The sequence below is a fragment of the Aulostomus chinensis genome, chromosome 20 (assembly GCF_037954235.1).
Source record: "Aulostomus chinensis isolate RoL2024-O1b breed Wild chromosome 20, RoL_Achi_v1.0, whole genome shotgun sequence".
Classification (NCBI taxonomy): domain Eukaryota; kingdom Metazoa; phylum Chordata; class Actinopteri; order Syngnathiformes; family Aulostomidae; genus Aulostomus; species Aulostomus chinensis.
In genome coordinates, this window is record NC_141339.1 from 23,423,120 (window position 1) to 23,445,019 (window position 21,900).

General features: G+C 47.4%; 1 protein-coding gene across 2 annotated transcripts; it reads right to left on the reverse strand.

Annotated features, from left to right (window-relative positions):
- Window positions 1–45: 45 nt before the first annotated feature.
- Window positions 46–21,447, reverse strand: LOC147243323 (uridine-cytidine kinase-like 1). 2 transcript variants are annotated; one of them, XM_086188964.1, is made up of 15 exons: window positions 21,324–21,447; window positions 18,971–19,179; window positions 16,168–16,274; window positions 15,364–15,534; window positions 13,299–13,370; window positions 10,286–10,475; window positions 10,075–10,136; window positions 6,899–6,918; window positions 5,370–5,468; window positions 5,125–5,218; window positions 4,951–5,013; window positions 4,747–4,869; window positions 4,219–4,326; window positions 3,960–4,116; window positions 46–3,080 (listed from the first exon to the last, which is right to left on the reverse strand). In XM_086188964.1, exons 1-15 carry the CDS (start codon window positions 21,401–21,403, stop codon window positions 3,004–3,006), a joined length of 1,632 nt encoding a protein of 543 aa, XP_086045090.1. In that variant the 5' UTR covers window positions 21,404–21,447; the 3' UTR covers window positions 46–3,003. The 2 variants fall into 2 exon arrangements, with proteins under 2 accessions (XP_086045090.1, XP_086045091.1); XM_086188965.1 differs by lacking the exon at window positions 6,899–6,918 and adding an exon at window positions 8,192–8,208.
- Between the last annotated feature and the right edge of the window lie 453 nt (window positions 21,448–21,900).

Below are 21,900 nucleotides of genomic sequence, written 5' to 3' on the forward strand. Positions count from 1 at the left end.
GGTGGAAAAATAAATTAGAGGAGAAACAAGTTCAAGTCCAGAGGTTTTTGTTTTTAATTTTTATTTTATTGAGTTCAGGTGATGAAGCGACATTTACAACTACGAGATGAAGAACTTAAACTCACCACACAGGGGTGGAACAACTAACCATGGCTGTGTTTCATTCAGGACATTTTTAGTTACACCTGCGCTTCAGCTGAGTTTTGAAATTGCAAAATATGTTTCATATATTAACAGTGAAAATTAAATTTTCATTTGATTAATGAGAACTGACGAGCTTCCACATACAAAACCTGATTAAATTAAAATAAACGTTCCGTGTTGTTCAAGTCCTCAGTGGCGTTGGCTGAGGTTCTCAGAGAGGCGGACACGTGGTCGGCCAGAGCAGTTAATTGACTTTCTTCTGAATTACCATCAGTTTTCCAAATGTTTCCAGCTTGATTTGGTTTACCGATAAAACTCCTGATGCCCGACGTCTCCGTCACGCCTGCTGCGTTGACTTGTGTCAGCGAGGCGGCAGGTTAGAGCCCAAGCTCCCACGTGAGCCAATTAGCATAAAAATCATTACATCTGATTATCAAAGTATTGCAATTTAAAGTACAAAGATGTAAAATCACAAAAAAAGATAAATATAAATAAATGGAGGTATACAAAAAAAAACGGCAGTACGGAACGTCTCGAAGTACCAAATATTAAACATCACAACGAGTGTTACTGACACCAGAGGAGGTTGTTGTCATGGTGACAAGCGCTGTAGTTGAGCCCTCTTTCAAGTTTGACTTTAGTTACGAGGGGCCACGAACTCTTCCAGCCGACTGATTGCCGACTGCTCTCTCTCTCTCTCTCTCACACACACACACACACACACACACACACACACACACACACACGACCCCTCACATCAGTAGAAAACTATATTTACTGTGAAACAACTAGATGGAGCACATTAGAGCGGCTGATTTCAGATCAGCTCACCGAGGAGCGACGAACAGAGAAGCCAAGAAGCCAATTGGCCCACAGAGCTGTTGGCAGCACCCAGCAGGCACAATGACAACGGCATCAATCAAAAGATAAAAGAACAAAACCTGAACAAACTCATTTCAAATACAGGCTGTGAACGAAAACTGTACATTTTAAAACAGACAAGTGCGAGTAAACAAAAATAAAAACAAAATACAATACACACATCTGCTTTGCCTTTTCTCTTCCACCTCAACATATCATTTTTGACCTTCTGTGTGTGTGTGTGTGTGTGTGTGAGAGAGAGGGGGGGGGGGCGGCTCCCTCCACCAGGTGTCAGAGGGGAAACATGGACACGGTTCATGCGTCCTGCTCCTGGCGGCTCACCGAGGACCGGTTTTGTTTGTGAACATCAGCGGTGACACAAACCCAGCAGCTGCATCGTAAACGGTATCTGCTAGCCTAGCAATGCTAGCTGCTGCTCTCAGACGTGACTTTGTATAAAAGCATCATAACGTAAACGTAATATTAAAGGGTTAACTTTAAATTGGCAATGTTAATAAATGGATGAAAGGGTTGTCGCCGTGGAAACCTTCTGGAGTAGAACGTAAGAGGGTGGCAAGGTTATAACATGGATACAAAGTGGAACGAGAAAATAACGGATTTAACAGTATTTGATCATTCTTCCCTTCATCATCATCTGGTTCAAGTATGGCTGTCCCTGTCACTGGAAGCTGCCTGAGGTATTTAACAGTGAGGTTTCATCAGCAGAGTGAAGCTGGAACCATAAACGAGAGCAGAAGTGGATCCCGTCTCCATGGCACTTAGAGCTGCATTCTTCCTAACAACCACCAGGGGTCACCGCCTACCAGTCTGAGTGAAACCAGGAGGGCTCCACCTCTCCCTCGATTTATTACCTCAGTAAACTTATTTCTGATGCGTTTATGTTCTCAACCGCTGGTTTCAAGTCTTCTCCCATACAGCAGGATGTTGGTTCTATAAATGATGGTTCCATTTAGCGTACAAGAGACGGTGAAGCGGAGTACGCTTGAGTCACAGCTGTGTAACAAATTAGTGATGAAACGGATGGCGGCGGTACGCGTCACTGCGCCATCTAGTGTCAGAGTAGTGAGACTGCAGCGGGACACATCCACGCCACCACAGGAGTGCACGTCTACAGCGTTTTTTTTTTTTTGAGGGTCGCAAACACAGCGGCTACCAAACTCTGGGCTTCAAAACACTTCACAGCATCACCATGGCGACATCCGCTTCTTTCACACAGTCGACGGCTGTAATACACAGGAAAACTACAAGGAATACTGCACGGCTAACAAGACACATGGTTTCCTAGTATTCTGTTGATGTCTCCTCGACAGTCTAACAGCTGTCGAATACTCGTGACAACAGATGAGGCGTTCATTCTGAGTCTGTGCAAATCAATCAGATAATTATTGATTAGACGAGTCGATGGGCGGGGTTATTGGCTGGTTGAAGAGGTACCGACTCAAAGCACTGCTTCAACCCCTGATGATTGAAATGAACCCCCCCGCCTTCCTCAGGATGATCTCCAAGCATGATTTACTCGCTGTGCTGGGCTGACAGGAGGAACTGTGCCAAACCCTGGCGGGAGAGTTCAAGGCTCTTGCAGTCCACCTGACAGTTCGTGAAGACACAGCGTTCATTTCAGCGACGCGTGACTGGCAGTCGCGCACGCTTCTGTCCTCAAGGGAGAAAAAAACAACAACAAAAACTGCAACTTCTTGTAAGACAGATGTGTTTTGGAGGTTTATCCAGAGGGATTTAGTGAAGCTGAGGAGTCAAATTCAGCAGGTGATACTGACCTTTGACCCCTTTCAAAACTTGAAGGATAGCCATAACCTGCCTGGTTGGGATGGGGGGCTCATCGACCCTCCCCTCAGCAACAGAGAAGCAGCTTCACCACAGGGGAAGGCCGTCGAGAGCCAGCGGTCGGGGCAAAGATGCAGGTCTCCTCATGTCTACCTGCTTTTATTACGACCCTCCCCGTCTCTGGTCGCCGTCTCCTCAGAAATCCATCCCTTCGTCACTTTCACACCAGTCTGACGGAGCGTCTGTGCCGAAGTAACGATCTCCAAAATTACCTTCAAAATAAAGTGAGAGAACAAAATCCAGACTAGTTAGCGCAGCCCAATGGCTGGTCGTGGGTGGGAAGTGTTAGCATCAGCTAGCTCAGGTCCAGGATGCTGGTTAGCTTAGCCCAATGGCTGGTTGTGGGTGGGAAGTGTTAGCATCAGCTAGCTCAGGTCCAGGATGCTGGTTAGCTTAGCCCAATGGCTGGTAATGGGTGGGAAGTGTTAGCATCAGCTAGCTCAGGTCCAGGATGCTGGTGTGTTATCATCCTCATCTTCATGATTGGTAGCAGCAGTCCCTCGTTATATTAATGCAGACAGACACAGGTACGCTAACACTTCCCATCCACTACCATTCACCGTGCTAAGCTAACTAGCATGGCTGTCTTTCTTCTTGTCTGCCTCTGGGGACAAAGACAACGAGAGACTCTCCTAGAGAGTCCTTTACACCGCAGACGGGACGACAGATGAAGCCAAGGTTGAGGTCACATGAACATCAGATGTCACACTTGTCTCAGATTTCATCGCCACCGCGTCTCAGAGCAGTGCAGCGGTGTGTTTTTCCCCCCTGGTGATTCAGTGTTGATTTACCAGTTAATGCTTGTAGTCATGAATCCATACGTCACCTTTTCTTACAGTCTTCCACCGGCTGCCGATAAAGATTACTCGTAAAGCGGCGGCCTGGCTGCGTTCAGCATACATAACTAAGCTGTGATGCTTTTACGGCTCTGCAAGGTCAGTTAGGTTTTCTTATTAAGGACTCTCAACATTTCTTGTTCCAGTCTTAAACCAGAAGTGATGGTGAACCCCTCCCTCATCCATTTTATTTTTCCTTCTTGCAATTCTGAGGTCACATGCTTGTGTTCTGGCGTGTTTGTTTAGAGCTCTCACCGATGCCTGGTATGATGTGGAACTGGTCGTTGACCTCCTTGTCTACAGCTGTGGTGATGATGCGGACTTTAGGGAAGGCGTAGGCCACCGAATGGACCCCCATCTCGGCCATGAGCAGGGACAGCAGGAAGATCTTATCCTCCGCTACGTCGTGATCCTGCACAGATGAACGGGACACTCGACATCAATGAAGGGGGTTCTTGCACCAATCCAAGAGTCAGTTTTATTACTCAGAAACCGCTGAGTTGTGTTGTCCTACCAGCAGCACCCTGACAGCCATGAGGGCAGCAGCTCCGGTGGAAACGGTGCTGTCCATCAGAATGACGTAGTCTTCACTGATGTCTTTGGGCAGGCGAAGGTAGTGAAGCTGGAACGAGACGAGCAGAAAGAACTCGGCAGGTTAATGCACGAGGGGCCAGTAAACGCTGGCTGAGCAGCGAGCGCAGGATTCTTAGAGCAGGATTTATACGCATGAAGCAAACGAGCGAGAAGAGAAAATCAGAGCCTCAGGGACCGCTGGCCCCTCAGAGGCACGCTAGTTGTTAGCGCCTGCATTTTAGCACATACACAACACGCTGAAACATGTCTGTTCCTCGTGGTTCACATCACGTCCCAGTATTGCAGAACTCCACGAATTCTCATGCGAACTTGATGAACCGGCATTCTCATGTTCTGCGCTCCTGCTTAGTGAAGAAGGTGACGCCGCTTCAAGAATCACAGCATGAATGAAATCAGTATCCAGGTAGTATGAGCGCATCATCGCTGTTGATGGTTTGGACTCGGGTACCTCTGGTTCTCCAGTGTCATGGTTGGTCTGGATGAGTATCTTCCCCAGTCGGATGTCTTTACACACGGCCATCAGGGCCTGCTCCATGGTCTCCCCGGCTCTCAGGATGGAGACGCCAGTGATCTACACAAACACAGAGGAGACGTGCAGCGTTGCTGTGTTGCTGGACGGGAGGAGCAGGAACACCATGAGCAGCAGACTCACTCTGTTACCGCTCAGCCTCTTGCCATCATAGATGCCACCCTGAGGCGTCTCCACGGATACTGACTGGAAAAGAACACGGGAGGGGTGAAAACATCCTGTACTTGCTCATTCCAACAAACTCTCACCTTCAAATGAATGTATTCAATTCAGGTAACACTTGCAATAAAAACTCACCTTGAGAGGAAGGAAGGAGAGGGCGTGTTCTATCAGAAGCCTCATTAATCTCTTGGAGTAGAAGATAAACTCATCACGATTCGTCTCCTTGTTCCTGCGTGAACATGAAAAGAGGGGGAGAACTCCAAAAAAGTGTTCCTTTCTCTTTATTGTGGCCATCAGAGTTAACAAAGTTAATACAATAATCAAACCTCCCTTCACACGACATCCAGTTTGTTACTGACACAATGGGACTGGACTCTAACCTGATGATGGTGTGCATGCCGCGGACCTGTGGCGTGCTCTCCATGACGCTGAGGGTTTTGGGTAAAGGTTGGCCCTGGTGGGCCGACGCCAGAGCTGATCTGTGGTGAACAAACACAGAGTTCATTCCCACAGTAACTCAACGGACTGATGTCAGAGAGTCAAATGTAGCAGCAGGCAACGAGAGCGAGATGCTAGCAGATCAACGACTTGAACGTCAAAATAAAGTCTCAGGTGGCCAATCAAACACTCCCTCAAGGATGCGCTGAGCCTTCATTCACCGCAGCTGCAGAAAGCACCAGGCTTCTGTTTGAGAGAGACCTTCATGTCTGCTTTCCCTTGTTTGGGAATCAGACTTGCTTTTATTTCCTGTCTTCTTTTTTATCTTTTGGACCCACCCCAGTGGGATGGGTCCATCCATGTACCAAATCAACTACAGATGAAAATGGGCTCCTTTGAGCCAGATGTTGTAGATGGCGGTGTTAAACTGATCAGGGTCTGGTTCCACAAAGACCGGGCTTCTAAACCAGTCTGGCATTCTTGTTTCTTGTGCAACCAGACCTGGATGGTAAGTTTAAGAAGAATCGAAGCCAAACCAAGTCCACCAACCCTGCCATGCTGAGAACATCCAACACAAGCAGCCAAGGTGTTGGTGAACTTCCCTGCATGGAATATTTTCCCCCCAGGAATTTACTCAATTTTAAACGAATGACAAACTGAGCTGTAAACTGCAGTTTTGGTTGTTTTCATCAACTAACTGGAAAAGTAGCTTTGGCATTATGTGTTGCTGTTGCCAGGCAGAAGAGTTTGGAAAGAAAGCCAACACGATGCACAACAGGAAAAGCCAAAGTTACTCAGTGCAGCACAAATGCTAGCAAACACATGCTAACAGCAAAGGAACAAGCCGAACTGTCTACTTCTGCTGCCGCCTCGCAGCAGTGGTTAGTTTGTGTGAAATAGAGCGACACAGGAGTGAGTCCTTCAACACCCGGCTCCCTCCTGCCCAAGTCAGTGGGTTCAGGTCTTAATGGGTGGTTTTTTTCTACCAGAATTGTTTGCCAACAAGTGGCTTTAATTCAGAGGTTGTAGCGGACGTTAAACGTCATCCCACTGACAACTTCAGACATGCTAAGAGAGCTGGAGTGACGGCTAAGTCACAATTCTGTTAGTTCGCAGCTTTACATTTCTACAAATGCAGTTATGCTTCAAAAATCACGGAGTTTATTTGTGAGCAAAAATTCAAAGTCCAATGCCATAATTTCAAGGTGATGCCAGCTTCCAGCTTGGCCGACAGAAGTCCCTCATCCCTGCAGCGCTCTATCCTGCATGCTTCTGCTTTCACACCCAAAAGTCCAATAAGCAAAACATCTTCAAAGTGTCATCAAGAAAGGAAGAATAAACAGCAAACATACACGAAGACTTGACTACGGGAAAAAACATTCATTCAGAGAGTGAAACAATGCAGAACAGGAGTTAAAATCCAGAGAGTATGAACACTAGACAAGTGAGCTTCTAAAAGAAGATGCCTCACATATCCCAGCGGAGCTTCCTCTGGAGAAGGTGACATATTGGTTTGATGATTAAAACATTGAGAAGAAAATAAAGAACAAGAGAAGGGGGGCAAATAGAGAGGAGAGGAGGGGGAGGAGAGAGAAGAGCGTCAGAGCAATGAAACGCCTCGACGACATCACTGCTGTGCAACACTCAACGTTTACTTGCTCCTCCTGGCCTCCAGAGCTGCAGCTTCACCTGACCTGATCAAATACGTGGCTAATTTCCAGCTGCCGCGCTTCATTCTCGCTCCCTACAGACGACTTTCAGGGCCCTCCAGGTGGATCTGAGAACAGCTCGCGTCCTGCACATTTAACACATCGATCTGGGAATCGATTCCAACGTCTCTATGGACGACTTCATCCAAAATCTCACTGGAAAGATTCACTCTGCTAAACCGAGTCCAATTGAAACAATTTACACTTAGGAGGCTAAAGTGCTTTTCCAAACCTGGCTGCATCAGCGAGCTCCTCAGACATCTGGACACCAGAGTTTTTCCTGGTTCTAAATGCTGCTGTCCTGCATGTTTCCCAACGCACACCATTTAAAGAACTGTCCCAAGAGCTTGTGAGCATCATACTTGGACTATTTGTGCCCTAAAGGTCAGTTCCTGGATGTTCATACCGGAGGGGTGTAGTCAGGGTCAAGGAGGGCACCGTTAAGTTTTTGAGGAAAATCCAATTGACAGGGAAAATTCCCGTTTTTTTTACTCTGAGTTTGGATGAGTTGGCCCAACACTCTCAGGAGTGTCGAGAGCCTTGAGTTTTTAAACGTTATCAGGTGCCTGACGGCGTGATGAAAACCACTTCAGCCAGTGAGCTGATCTGGCTGCATCCTGGTGTGGTAGAGGGAACACAGCCTGTCAGCTCCCCAACACTCAAAAGTGGCTTCCTCCTGTGTAGGTACCCCTGCCTTGCAGGAACATGTACAAATACCATAAAGTGGCTGTAATACATCTGAAAGCTGTTTGCCAACTGCCACTGAAACACAACACAATGTTTTAATTCCTGGGTTAAAACCTGCGTGACTACATCCCTTGTTACCTGTCAGAAAATACCACAACAGCAGCAAAGCTGATGATATTCGGTAAAAACAGCCCTGGGATCAGTTTTGTGTTAGCAGAAATCCCAAGTCAGATATCAGAATCAGATCAGAACACACATTTGCAGAAGCTGCAGGCAAAATAAAGCACAAACATTGATCAGTGGAAAAAAGATCAGCAGAGGGGAGTCAAGATAAGAGAGAAGGACTATAAAAGCACTAATGGTCGTACCTCACCGTGATCTCACGCTGGAACGGTTACACAGCATTCAGCCAGGCAAGAGGCGTCGTGCACACACAAGGAGACACAAAACACACACAAACAGGTGTGTGTGTGTGTGTGTGTGTGTGTGTGAACAGTGAGAAACATAAGAAAAACCATGAGAAGCCATTCCTGCATTCAGCAAAACACCCCCCCCCCCCAAAACACAGACAAACATGTAGAGATCTCATCACCAACAACAACCACAACAAGCAAACAGATCCCATTCATCTGCTACGGAGAGCAGGCCAGTCCCTGCCACTGGGGAGGAGCTGATGATGGAGTGGCTTAACTGTTCAACATCATTGTGAGTCAGAAACATTCTCACTTTACAGTAAAAACAGCGTGTTTCTGAGAGGCATTAAGGCGGGGAATGGGTGACGCAGGAGCAGAGAGCAGCGTGTCATAGCCGGCGCTGAAGCGACGTTCGTTTCTAGATACATCAGCCGAGCGTCTGTATCACCTCAAAAGATGGCGGGGGCTGACGTTTGAGTGTTGACGTGAAAGGTTATTCAAATGTTTCTGAAATGTGAAGGATGGAATTTGTCTTCACAAGGATGGTGTGGCAACAGGAAGTTCTCATCAGTAATCAAATAAAGCATCCGTCAGCATCAGCAAACGTAAACCAAGCATCGGTCGCAGGATCGGATGTTGGCCACAGAACTGTCCCTAACACCCGCGCCAGCCCAGAATTTGACTATCAAAGCATCTCGAGCATCCATCCGGCCGCCTGCTCCCCCAAGGACACGACTGGGATCCGACGCCTGGCACCATCTCTGGCTCCACACCCTTCATACACCATCACACGACTCGAACACACGGGTGTCAGTAAGGAAGGGAAGAGTGCAGGATCCGTTTAGTAAAGCAGGGAAGAGCCACGCTAACCCACGTGTGCACGTTCTTATTGCAGCTGGCATGCATGCGTGTGCGTAAAAAGATGTTTACTGCGACTGGCGTGAATTAACATCGAGTGGAGAGGATCGTAACGTGCTTCATGATCCAGTGGGATGATGGAGGAGCGAGGCGAGGAAAGTTGCCAGACGCCTCTCTGGCTTTACAGCATCGTTAATCTCAGGTAGCACGACCTCTGTCTCAGCCGGTTCAATGACTACCAGGAAAAATGACAGAGACCTCAGAAACCTTAGAGCAGCGATTTGACTTCAGGTGAGTCTGAAGAAGAAAACCTCCTCAGAGAAAATGGACTTCAGCTTGAAAATACATTCAAAGTGGCTGCGTCCGATTTGCTAAAGAAGAAATTTGAGTTGGAGGAGTACAGAACTGTGGGTGTGAAGCAACCCTTTTTTCCATGTCATGCGATGCGTCTTGTTTGCGACAAGTTTCTGTGACGTTTTGCGTGAGTTTGGGAGTTTGTTTCTGTAACGGCGCCACAAACGTGTTGGCTGGTTGTGGACTCTGGTTTGGTTTGCTTCCTTAGCAGCACGGGCACCTCCATGCTCCCTCGTTTCAGGGGGGGTAGAAGAGAGTGGAGGACGGGACAAACGTAGCAATGTTCATGCGGGACAGCAGGCGTCATTCATTCGTTCTGTGAGTACTGCAACTAAGAGAAGGACTGATTCACCAGCCAAACATCCAGGAAGGGATATTTTGATAAATATGAAGCTCACAAGCTTTTGTTTCTGGGGTTATGGATATTGTGTCATAGATAATCTTTTCACACAGCAGCAGCAGCAGCAATTATCTCTCCTCAGCACAACATGGAGTCAGGCAGCACTTTTTGTACAGAAAAAGCCTAAAGAGTCAAATCTATAATAGAATGTTAGCTGAATGCCTAAAATCTTGCTGACTGCTCAGCTAACGTGGAAACAAGCTGAGGAGAAATGAGAAATCCTTACCTTCTCCAGCTGACTGTGAACGTGCTGAACAATCAAATCTAACGCCACAAAGTTCTCTCCTCCTGTAAACAGAGGCGTAGAAATGAGACGCACAAGACAAGAACTGCCAAACCTCCAAGCAATGAAGTGCAACAGCTAAGCAGCGTTGAGCATCACCAGAGCAAACATCCAACATCTCCGTGTGACCAAAGACATGAACAACCTCACTGACCTCTGGGCACCACGATGTCAGCGACCTGCACCGTGGGCTCGATGTACTGCTCAAACGCCGGCTTCACAAACTTATTATACTGTTTGATGATGCCGCTGATGTCTCGTCCACGCTGTGAAATGTCCCTCTTCAGCCTCCGTATCAGACGGATGTCAGAATCCGTGTCGACGAATACCTTCATGTCCAGCAGCTGGAGGAGGAGAACAGAGGAGGAAAGCCCGGTCCAAGGAATCAGAAATCTTTCCTAACAGAGTTTGGACGTTACTCATCCAATATTAATGAGATTTAGTTTCCCAGAACACCAAGAATCAGAACAATGCAACACAAATCAACAATTGTACAATAAAGTCTACATTTATGAAGGTTATGGATGCCACAATCAAGTTTTTATTTGACGAGCACAACTTCAAAACACAAAGACTCTTTGTTTTCTGTCTTAAATGACATCGACAAAAGGCCCCTGCTGATATTTCAGTCTGGAACATCTGGCTTCCTCTGGTGCAGAGGCTCAAGAACAAACCTGCACACTCATCAGGAGGACTCCACCTAACGCCAGAGAGGGTTAACGCTTTCTCTCATCAGCAGTCGGAACTTAACGAGGCGCCAACTAACGTGTTTTAATCCAATAATTTGCTATCTACCCCACCAGTGTTTAGAACTCTGAAAGCAGCGATAAGGAGCCTGAGCGATCAGCCCCTTCCAGTGCTGAAGAGTCAAGTGCAGGCTGAGGAGGCATCAGTTATCATCGTCACTTTAGAGACAAAGTCAGTCGTGGATCTGTCCAGTAAGCTCCATTAAACTGATACTCAACTCAGCAAAACCAGGAAAAATCAATGAGCCGGCGTCACGACACAGGAGGACCAACAAAGAGGCAACAGCCTGCTCCCGAAGGAACTATTGATGACCAGAGAAATGAAAAGGACTGGGTGGGTGATTTAGATGATCATCAGCCTCTCTACAGGTATAACTCAGATGCACAACAAGCCGGTGGATTCTCTCTGCTGTAAATCTGACAGAGTGACCAACCAAAAGGTGGCATGTGGCTGGATAAGCACATCTGTCAGCTCATGGGAGGACGTGATTGAGGGGCGGACTGTTCCTAGAGGTTAGAGAGCACGGCAGCAGCTGTAGATCATTTCCTAAACTGAACCGACAGGAGCCCGAGGTTTCCCTCTGTTCAGAAAGATAACAAAATAGACCTTGACAGTGGGTACGCTCGCTCTTATCCACAGTGTCAGGTGATCAGACTGTGGTGGAAGCACACTGCAGAGGTGTTCCTCACTCCAGGGGTTGAAGTTTTGTCCAGATCTGATGAAATAAAGAACAGGAACTTTCTTTCAAGCAGCAGCTACGTTTAAATCGTTTAAGTAATGGGACTGAGGCCAAATGTTCTCCCCTGAAGTCAGAGAGCGAGCAGGTTTCAGTTTGAGTATCAAACGAAACAGCTTTCTGCTGAGCGACCATGCCTGCAAGAGCACGGAACTTCCAACTCCAAGTTTCAAAGCAGTACACATAATATATCTATCTATATATCATCTATCTATATATCATCTATATAGATAGATGATATATAGATAGATATAAATAAATCATACTCAGACGTGTTACTAACTCCTCTTCTTCTCCCCTCATCCCAGATCCTGGTGCTGCTGGAGGAGGCTCCAGACCTGAAGAGGCTCAAGCTGCCACCCGTAGCTCCACCTGCTCACGTCCCCGTCTGTCCATCTGTCCCTCCTCCTTTCTCTCTCTTTATCTCTGTCCCTCTCTCTCCTTCTGTCTCTGTCTTCCTCCATTCTCTGTCTTTGTCTCTGTCCTGCTCTCTCTCCGTCTCCACTGATCCTGGATCTGCTCCACCTTCCTGCTGGTAAAGGAAGGTTCTGGTGGCTGCTGTTGCAGGATGTGCTGCTGATGGAGAATTGTTGGGTGGAGGTTCATTGAAGAAGGGAGGTGCTGGACCTGCTCTACTTGGACAGAGTCAGGACAGAACAAATAAAACTGACCTGACTTGGCAGTACGTCAATCGAAAGGTGTTCTTGGCTTTTCATGTGCTCATAAGAAAGTAAGTTCACCCTGGTGTTTAATCATGGCTGCGCTCATATTTGTGACTGCTGAATGCAGACAGAAGCTTAGCTTGAAGGTAATGGTCATTGATCCACTGCTCCAGAAATGTCTGTTTACAAACTCTGGAGGTCAACGCCAGAATAATCCACGTCTTCTTTATCATCTTTATTGTTTGATCAGTAATCAAGACACGCTGATGTGAGATAAAACCAGAACTATCGTGGTTTGGCAGTGAGCACAGCGAGCTGGCACACGGAGCACACTTGTTCACAACGGCACTGAACCGAGACACAAAGGTAATCAGGATTTGTGACTGATCCTGTTAACCAATGAAAAAGTAATCAGAAATGTCACGAAACCAGAAGCATCGAGAATCAGTGAGCATTCAAATGAGTGAATCACACACCAGTGGGTATTCACACCTTAAGACATTCAAGGAATGAGGACTTCATCATGAATCACATCTGACAGCTCCCTCCCAGTCTGGAGGGTCGTATCACCGCGTCCCAGCCTGCCTCTGCCAGAGCCCGCAGCACCTCAGCTTCCTGGACGGACCTCTCATTAGCATATCAGATCTGCATAATTTGACTTGAATTACAAGGATGAACACAAAACGCAATTAATCACTCTGGACAATGGCTGTTATTAACTGAAGCAGAGCCGGGTCTCGGGGGAGGCTGCATGCCTTATCACCACGGTCCAGCTCACCAACCCCCGCCCCCACACACTCACGGTTGAGGAGTGATGTGTAGCAGTGGGGCAGCTCTGCTATAAGACCCCTCCCTCTCCACCCTTCAATGGTCACTTTATCAAAACTACACAACTGAGTTCCTCCTGATGAACCAGGTCTCTGGGCGATGTGCAACCGCAGGTTCTGGCGCCCGGTTCTGTTGGGTAGAAGTGAAATCTGAACCGCCACTGTTGAGGGGGAGACCCCTGAAACGCTTCTCACCTTCAGCAGCTCCTTGTTGGCAAACGCCAGGATGCCCTCAAAGATGACGACGTTGGCCCCGTACACAGTTTTCTGTTAAAAAAAGAAACTGAAATGAACTGAACAGAAAACAAAAAGACGGGCGGTTTAATAAGAATTTACAGCCAAAAAGAGGTTGGCCAAGTCGTTGACTGACAGAATGACAAACCATTTTATCGTAACTTTTGTTTAAATCGGAGGTGTCTTGGTGGAACAACACTTGGGACTTAATACCACGATGAATTTATGGTCCAAAGACCGGGTGAAGTTGGGGCTCCTGAAAGGGACGCAGACTCACCAGAAGCCTGGGTGCAGCAGCTGTTGGCTTCCAGGATAGAGTTCCTCTCTAACTAGTGGTAACTGCACTGTGGACACCATCACCCCCTCGTTATTGACAACTGATGGTTTTGACAGTGACGTGAAATGTTCATATTGTTACATTCCTGCTAGGTTCAAACTGGGGCTGCTCCAGTATTGTAGTATTTGACATGAAGGCAGGACGTTTGTGCAGCACCACAACACTTCATCGAGCTGAGGACTGTCACACAAACAGCTTCTAACAGTGCAGTGGGCCAGACTGGGATTCGTCTCAATTAATAGAGCAGATCTACTTCAGACACACCCGCTTCACGTTACGTGACAAACCTCATCATGAACTAGCTTACCCGCAGGACACAAGCGAGAGAGAGAGTGTGTGTGTGTGTGTGTGTGTGTGTGTGTGTGTGTGTGTGTGTGTGTGTGTGTGAGACAGAGATTAATCATGTCTCGGTTGTGCTGAGTATGTCACAATCCCATTACCTTCCCCCGACCAGTGTCACATCAGAGTCAATAGCCTGGACACTTCTGTATTGATTTTGAGAACGTGAGCACGAGAGAAGGAACAAGCCAGCGAGTGCATCCCAGGCTGCACGTGAAGAGGAGAACGTGGATTCCAAAGAAACAGATGAGTGTTTATCGATTTGCTCATTTCCGTGTCTGTCCCTAGGAGATGATTTAGAGTGTCTTTAACATGTTAAAGTGTGGGCACCTAAGAGGAAGAGAGGGAGGGTGACCTCCCCTGAACCACTGAAGAAGAAGAAGAAGCAGCAGAAAACTCCAGGAGCGCTCCAGCCAGCAGGCCCTCGCCCCCCGGCACCCTCAAGGCCTGAGGCTTAATTACCATCACACAGTCAAGAAGCCCATAAACTGATTTCTGGGTTGCCTGTCCTGATGGGCGTTTTCCCGTGTGGTGTTGTGCTTTTCATCCATGAAATTACATTGCAAAGAAATAAAGAGCTGATGTCAGAGAGCTGCACAGCCAGAGTGATTCTTTACAATGCTTTTGGGAGGGGGGGAGCGGGGGGGTCTGGGCTCTTTGAGGGGTACTGTGCTGTACATGCTCAAGCCTTAATAATTAGCTAATTAGCAGGCGGCTCGATTGGCTCACACAGCTACGAATCTCTAAGGAGACAGAGTGACTTGTGAGTGGAACCGTCGATCCCATTCTGTGAATTACAGCATCATCCAGCACAGATGACTAGAGGATAGATTCACCCTTCAACACGGAGCAGCAGGGGTTAATCCCACTGAGGTGGAGCTCCACAGCAGCACAAGCTTTGGGGATACGCCAAAATTCTTTGTTGATTTTACTTTTATCCATTTGAACGGTCAGTTTAGAACAGGCTGGTTGCCAAGCTGATGGTGTGCCAGCCGCTGCTGGTCATAAACAGAGGGAGGGACAGGCGGCGGGCGGTGAGGAGCATGGAGAGAGCAGCCGGCTGATGAGCTCTGCTATGAACCGCTTTGCAGAGATGTTCCAATCCCAGAATTTGATACCATCAGATGACGAGAAGCAGGAGTCTGCCTACACGGAGCACTGATCTGATAACAGCGTGTTAAAAACTCTAACATGACCCCGTGACCCTTTCCCTCAGTCAAACACGCAGGGGACAAAATGAAGGAGGATCCAGAGCAGCCATAAATGACAGCAAAGATGAGTTCCTTTTTCTTGTCATTCAGCTAAACACATTGAAAACCCAGCAACACGGAGCTGATGAGAGGTTCTCACCCATTCTTTGCGCCGGCAGTGTGAGGTGAAGTCGTACACCGGCACTTTGATGCTCTTCCCTTTCTTCAGCTTCCTGAGGACGGTGACCAGCAGCTCAAAGTCGAAGGCGTCCGGGTGGTCAAAGTTGTACTCGTTTTTGGCTGCAAGCTCCTGCTCCTCTTTATTCAACACCTTACAAAAAGCATTGGTGCCGTGCGCACACACACACACACACACACACACACACACACACACACGCACACACAGCATGAAGTCTACAGAAATGCAGGGATGGCTCCCTCTGTCAGGTGACGTGAAGCAACCGTTAGCGTGAGTGAACGATGGTTGATTTCTCCAAAGGCTTCATGCCAAAATGATCCAGATCAGATCAGGAGATCTGGTATCTTGTGTTTCCTGCAGAGCTCCAGCGTCCCCTCCATTACCTTCATGTGTCCCAATACCCTCCACTCTAAACCACTGAAGGCACACAGTCCACACCTGCAATCTTTTTTAGTGCACCTCCTCAACTGTTAAATTAAAACCAACAGACCAAAAAGCAACGTGCTGCTGCATTCCAAATGAAGGTGTTGCTAACAAAAGCTCCTCTCCGCTGGTCCTCCTTTTAGAACTCCAAGACATCAGAACCCACAGAGCTCTGACAAACCTGGAGGACCCAACGTGTCTGGACATGGTCACAGCTCCAATAAACATCCAAAACGGTGGCAATGTACAACATGGCAACCTGAGCTTCATATTAAAAGCTACTAAATAGGCAACGTTCTTATTTGTTTTCCACTCATCACACTGAGTTGCTGGGTTTAGTACCTTGTAGAAGGAGTCCATGGAGAGCAGAACCACCCAAGGAACATCCAGCGCCTCGATGATCTTATTGGCTACAGTGGTTTTCCCAGAAGCACTTCCTCCGCACAGACCTGAAAACAAAAGAAAACACTCAAAGTTGATCAGGTGATCTCCAGCAGACATCAAACCTCTTGTCTGGTCTTCGAGAGGAGAAGAACCTGATTTGCTGAAGATGGCGGTGACACTTTCAAATAAACAGTCCGGTGCAACCAGCAGCACCTGCACATCCAACCGCTGGAACGCATCCCTTCAGGCTCCACAGGAACTCCTGCTCACTGCTGTTGCTCAGCGTCACCATGTATCGATCCGACTCGGCTCTTGTGGACTTTTGTCAAGAATAAAATCACTTTCTCTGTGATTGTGCGTGCATGCGTGTGTAGCTGTGGAACGAAAGACACAAACATCTGTGCGTTCCGTCACCACGGCTCGATGGACTGCTACACTTCTCCTGACCAGCTCTAATTTTCCTCCTGAACGGTCACACAAGTCTCCCCCCTGATGAGGCTGTACTGAATCCTCTGAAAACAAAAGGCCTGCAGATCCACTGACTTATCTAGCGTCTGTTCACATGGGGAGCACCCTTAGCTGGAGCTGCACTCATCATTTCACCATCAGAAGTTACGCTACGAAATGTCAGAGAGGAGGATATCGCTGTGAGGAAGCAACAGCAAACCCAAAGCAAGTTTGGCTTTTTGGCCGGCTGGAATCAATTATTTAGATGAATTAATTCTCTTGCTGCAGCACCACAGCGACAGCCACTGAGATAAAGCCCTCCATCTGATGGATGACTTGTTTGTTTTAGAAGTTTTAAAATTTGTGGGAACGATGCAACCACATTTCTTGATGGAACTAAAAAATACGAACACTGGCGGTTTTGACAGATGTGAAGAGGATTCCACCTCCCTCAATACATCGCAAAAGAACCGTCAGGACCGAGCCGGAACGAAGGGCGTGACAAAGTATTAATATCACAGTACTGCCTTACATAATTGATACGATGGAGACAAGGGCCTCACTTATAATTGTCAAATCCTGAGGAAGTGACACGCCTATGAAGTGGATAAATACATCATTCCTTTTGTTTAATTACTACATTTTCTTCACGTTAACAAACATGTGGTTCATCACTGATAGATAAATCGTCTAAACTCAAAGTTGTGAAACATCGTTTCATGATGGTATCGTAATCCAGGGCAGGATACTGGGACTGCATCCTGAGTCCCAACCCTCACCAGATCTGAAGAGAAAAAGGATATATTTCCTCTGTTTGTGTGTGTGTGTGTGTGAGACGGAGCTACTTCTGTGGTATAAACAACTCTCGATGAAGTGTTGGGACGGCCTTTTTTGCTCAGATTAGACCCATCAAGGGGAAAAGTGCTGACTGGGAGGCCGAGGAAAACAAACACTGCAGCGATGCTCATTTCTGTGTATAATCATCATTTTTGTGTGTTTAAAGATACAGTACTAGTTCTGACTAGTAAAATGATGTGTGTGTGTGTGTGTGTGTATCTATATATATCTTTTTTTTTTTTTTTAAAGCTTTTAGAGAGTTCTTATGGATTCAGCGGCAGCATAAAGGACAGGAGTGTCACCCAGTGATGATGCTGCCTTGCTGGTCATAAACCTGCAGACTCCAGGGATGGAGACTCACTTCCACTGGTATCCATCAGTGCTTTCTGTCCCTGCTGCCTCATCTTGAAACTCAGCCTCCTGTTGTTGTAACCGTCACATTGTTTTGCCTCCTCCTGCGTATTTAGCTTCTCCTCTCAGGCCACGCCCGTCCAGCTCCCTGCTGCTACCCGCATGCTCCTTTAAACCGGGGCCGCATCGACCACCACAGAACAGCCAAGTGTGAAATTGTAAGCGGTCGTTGAGGCCCGCTGACAATAACAGATTGCCTACTAAAGATAATGTCCACCTCTCCCTTCACGTATCCCCCCGTCCTGACGCTCTGATGTGTTTAACCACAGTGCATCCGCTCAGCAAATGTCAAATACACAAGCAGATGTGCGCACACACACACACACACACACACATACGGGCTCTGTCACGGTTAATTTCACTGCTGCTGGGACGCGTCCTGAGGCTGATATTTTACTGGACTCATCAGATGCCGTCCTGGTGGAGCGACGCCTGCAGTCAAGCCTCAAAGTCTGATTTAATCTTCCTTCACTGCACTCAAATATAAAGTCAACATCTTTGCCAAGTTGGCCCGTTCGCAAACTAAAGATTATTTTCATGATGATTCATATTTCATGAAACGTTCGATCTATAAAATGTGAAAATATATATTTCGATATACTTTCTCTCTGGAAAGCAGCTGATACCGAAGTGAAGGTGTGACAGTGGTTTTTGACGCTGTGACATCTTCAACCAGGACATGTCATTCCCAGTGTCCTGTTCATCCCCACCAGAGGCAACAGAAGAAGGAACGAGGGATCCACTTCCGAAGGTGATCTGGATTTAATTACAGATCCCGATCTGTTCTGGATCACTATCAGGGTGTACTTGGATCTAGTGGGATTCTGATGAGGGTGTGGGCCCTCCAGTGCTTTCCTGTTCATACCACAGACCAGTTCAACTTGAATGGCTTCATTCTTTTTGCTGTAAAATACTGGAGAATGTTTCAGTTCAGGACGAAACATTTAAACCATTACTGAAGCTGTCAATCATCTGGAGGGGACCAGGCCCCTCAGCATGATCAGACTGTAACAGGTCTGTTGGCGCTCGCCACACGTGGCAGCGCTGAGGCAGCTGGTTGTCTCACCGATGACGAAGGCCTCTTTGAAGGTGGTCCCAGTGACGTTGTACCAAGGTGGCCTGCCTGCGGTGTAGATGGTCCTTTTGTTGGTCCTCAGCAGCGGAGGCTCTGTCTTAGACTGGCTGGTGGTCCGTTTCCGGGGCGATAACGAAGGGGTCAGAGGACAGCGAGGGACGTGGGTCGGGAGGCCGTCCAGGGAATCGTCTCCACTCCCACTGAAGTCAGAGACAAGGAGGCAAAGTCAAAGGCAGCACCCTTTTCCTCCTCGAACTCCCCAGTACAACACTTTAATTACTACCTGGCTGTGTGTCGGCCATGTTTATGCCGCGTGCCATCAGAGATGCCTCGTTAGCTCAGAGTTAGCCCCGCGCTGCTGCTCCCTTACAGACATTGGTGTCATTAGCAAGCATCTGCAGGACCCACTAAGCTAAAGATGCAATTTGAAACCAACATTTTAAGAATAATGGTGTCAAAGCAGATCAGATATTTTAATAATTGGCTTCAGAGGACCTGCAGACACCCTCCTGTCCTGCAGAGGGAGGAGAGGAAGTCGGCAGACTCAAGGGTCTCCCTCTCTGTTACCTCCACAGTTGTGATGTCGGTGTGCTCGAGGGGGAGGATGGGGAACTTGCCAACCCTCCCCAGGAAAACACATCGATGCCCAGGACACAGCACGGTAATGGGCGGGGCTGTAACTCGCATGAGTAAGGCTGTCATCACTTGGCCCCGAGTCAAACCCTGATCGCGTCTTAATAGTTGAGATTTCCTTTGCTTCTGTCACATCTCGGGTGATAAAACTTGTTCAATAATACAAATTCTAAACATAAAATTCTTGTTTCCCCTGTAAATCACAATCAGGTTTAATGGCCAAGAATGGGAACACACACACGCTGGAAAACATGCTGGACCAGGATGAGCGATCAATGAGAACTCAAGAGTGCTGGGATGAACATTTTGTTTCTAAGAGTGCAACGAACTCATGGTTCGGTTTGTAGCCAGTTTCTGGTCACAGTCTCATTTTCTTCAAGAAATTAGGAGAAGAAAAAAATCCCCAGAGACACTCACACTTGATCTGAAATTAATCCATAATACAAAGATGCTCCTGCCTTTTGCTGACATTCCTGGTCGCCAGCACGCTGACGCCCGTTATCTTCGTCCAGGACGGAGCAGATGAGGTCAAAGTGTATCAGGACACTCAGCTTCACAGCTCTAAACCCGGACATACACATGCGCTCACCCAACTTTGTTCAGTTTTGCAAATTCAAGAAATCAAATTCTCCCTTTCCTCTCTTAAGTACTCAGGCACAGATGTGCAACTAAAACAAGGACAACAGGCAGCGGAAAGGTTAAACACTTACACTTCAATATGTGTCAAATATTTAATATTTAAACATTGTGATTGATTAAATATTGTATTGTAAAGTGCAAAAATAGGGAGAAAAGCAGAACCGATAGAGAATCTGCCGTTCACACTTGAGGGGGGTGGCAGGGAACATGGAACAATCGCTACTTCTTCATTTTTATTAGATAATTGACTGCTTTTGCATTTCTAATAACCAACTACTATTAAAAAGTGCAGCAGATATATCTTTTATTTCCTTCCCTCTAATAACAAAGACTGGCTGCCCTCCCGAACCCGTCAGCGAGCAGCAGATGAGGAGCTGTTTAAACGCAAGTGATGGATTCACGCTTCCCTGGGCTTCAGCCCTCGTCGATCAAGCAAATGTGGCTTTCAATGGGCTCCGGGAAACTGTAGTACTGCATTAAGAACACGTCGTCGGAGTGCGCTGGCACATCCAGCTGCCAGGGATCCTGATTCATCCTGCGAGCCCTCGGGGAGAGAATCCTCCACTTGTACCCAACTCCTGTTTAAATTCGCCTTTTATTTGTATTTATTAGAATGTTTCAAAATACACCTCAATAATGTCTGACATGGCAAAATCAGTTAAAAGACGTCGAGTGACGTTTGGTCATTGAACAGGTCAGAATGCGCGTGGCAACACATGAGGCCACGTTAATTTGGTGGGTTGTAGCCAGAGACTTGAACGTACCAGTGCTAAAGATGTTGTTAGCAACGGTGGTTTAGCTCGGGTTGTCAGGACTTCAGGCGGATTTAAAGCAGCCGCCAGCCTGCGGTCCACATCCGTGTCTCTCTGTTGCTGAGTTCATGTATTAAAAATGTCATTGTCCCCCTCCCACACACACACTGTGACCACGGTAACTCAGGTGGGTAGCAAACGTTAGCCAGCCAGCTAGCCGCGTTAGCAAGCTAGCCCGCTTGTTTTCAGCTGTCGCGCCCGCGCGCGCGCGCGCGCTACAGGGCTCAAACTCGCGTCCTGGACACGTCCCCGGTTTTTACCTGTCAGACCTGGACATGGACCTGTCCGCTTCTGCCCCATCCCCCGGCTCGTCCGCTTTCCTCTCGCTTGATACCTCCATGACTGCTGCCCTGCTCCGGGATGGCGCGGCGCCGAAAACAAACATAGACAGTGGAGGCGTGATGACGTCAGAAGCGTAGGGCAGAGATGTATTTGCCGTAATCGGAAAACTGTAATGCTCTTTAAAACTTCACTCGTTTTCTTAGCCAGTATGGAAAATGATGACTTGAATGAAACAACTCAAACACACACACACACACACACACACACACACACACACACACACACACACACACACACACAGATGTTGGGTCATTTGGATTTTTGATAAGGAACAACAAAAAAGCAACTGATTTTTCAGCAAGGAGCCACAGTTGTTTGAAATGATATGGTCGTTCAATAAAAAGTTCAAAACCTGATTAAATATTGAGTTAAGAGGCTGGAATGCCGCGGTCTGCTGTATCGTTAAAGCAGTTAAAGTGAAGCACAGAGGCTTCTGTAACATCACGACTCTGAATGTTGGAGCATTTTTTTCAGTAACAGTCCAGCCCGTAACTC

Bases quoted from the DNA above. Each gene is read 5' to 3' on its own strand.
- LOC147243323 (XM_086188964.1), bottom strand. From the start codon at position 21,403: ATGGAGGTATCAAGCGAGAGGAAAGCGGACGAGCCGGGGGATGGGGCA. The intron at 13,371-15,363 runs GTGAGAACCTCT...TTTTTTTAACAG, and splicing joins ACTGCCGGCGCAAAGAATGG to AAAACTGTGTACGGGGCCAA. The intron at 5,469-6,898 runs GTGAGGCATCTT...TGTTCACCACAG, and splicing joins AGGAAGCTCCGCTGGGATAT to ATCAGCTCTGGCGTCGGCCC.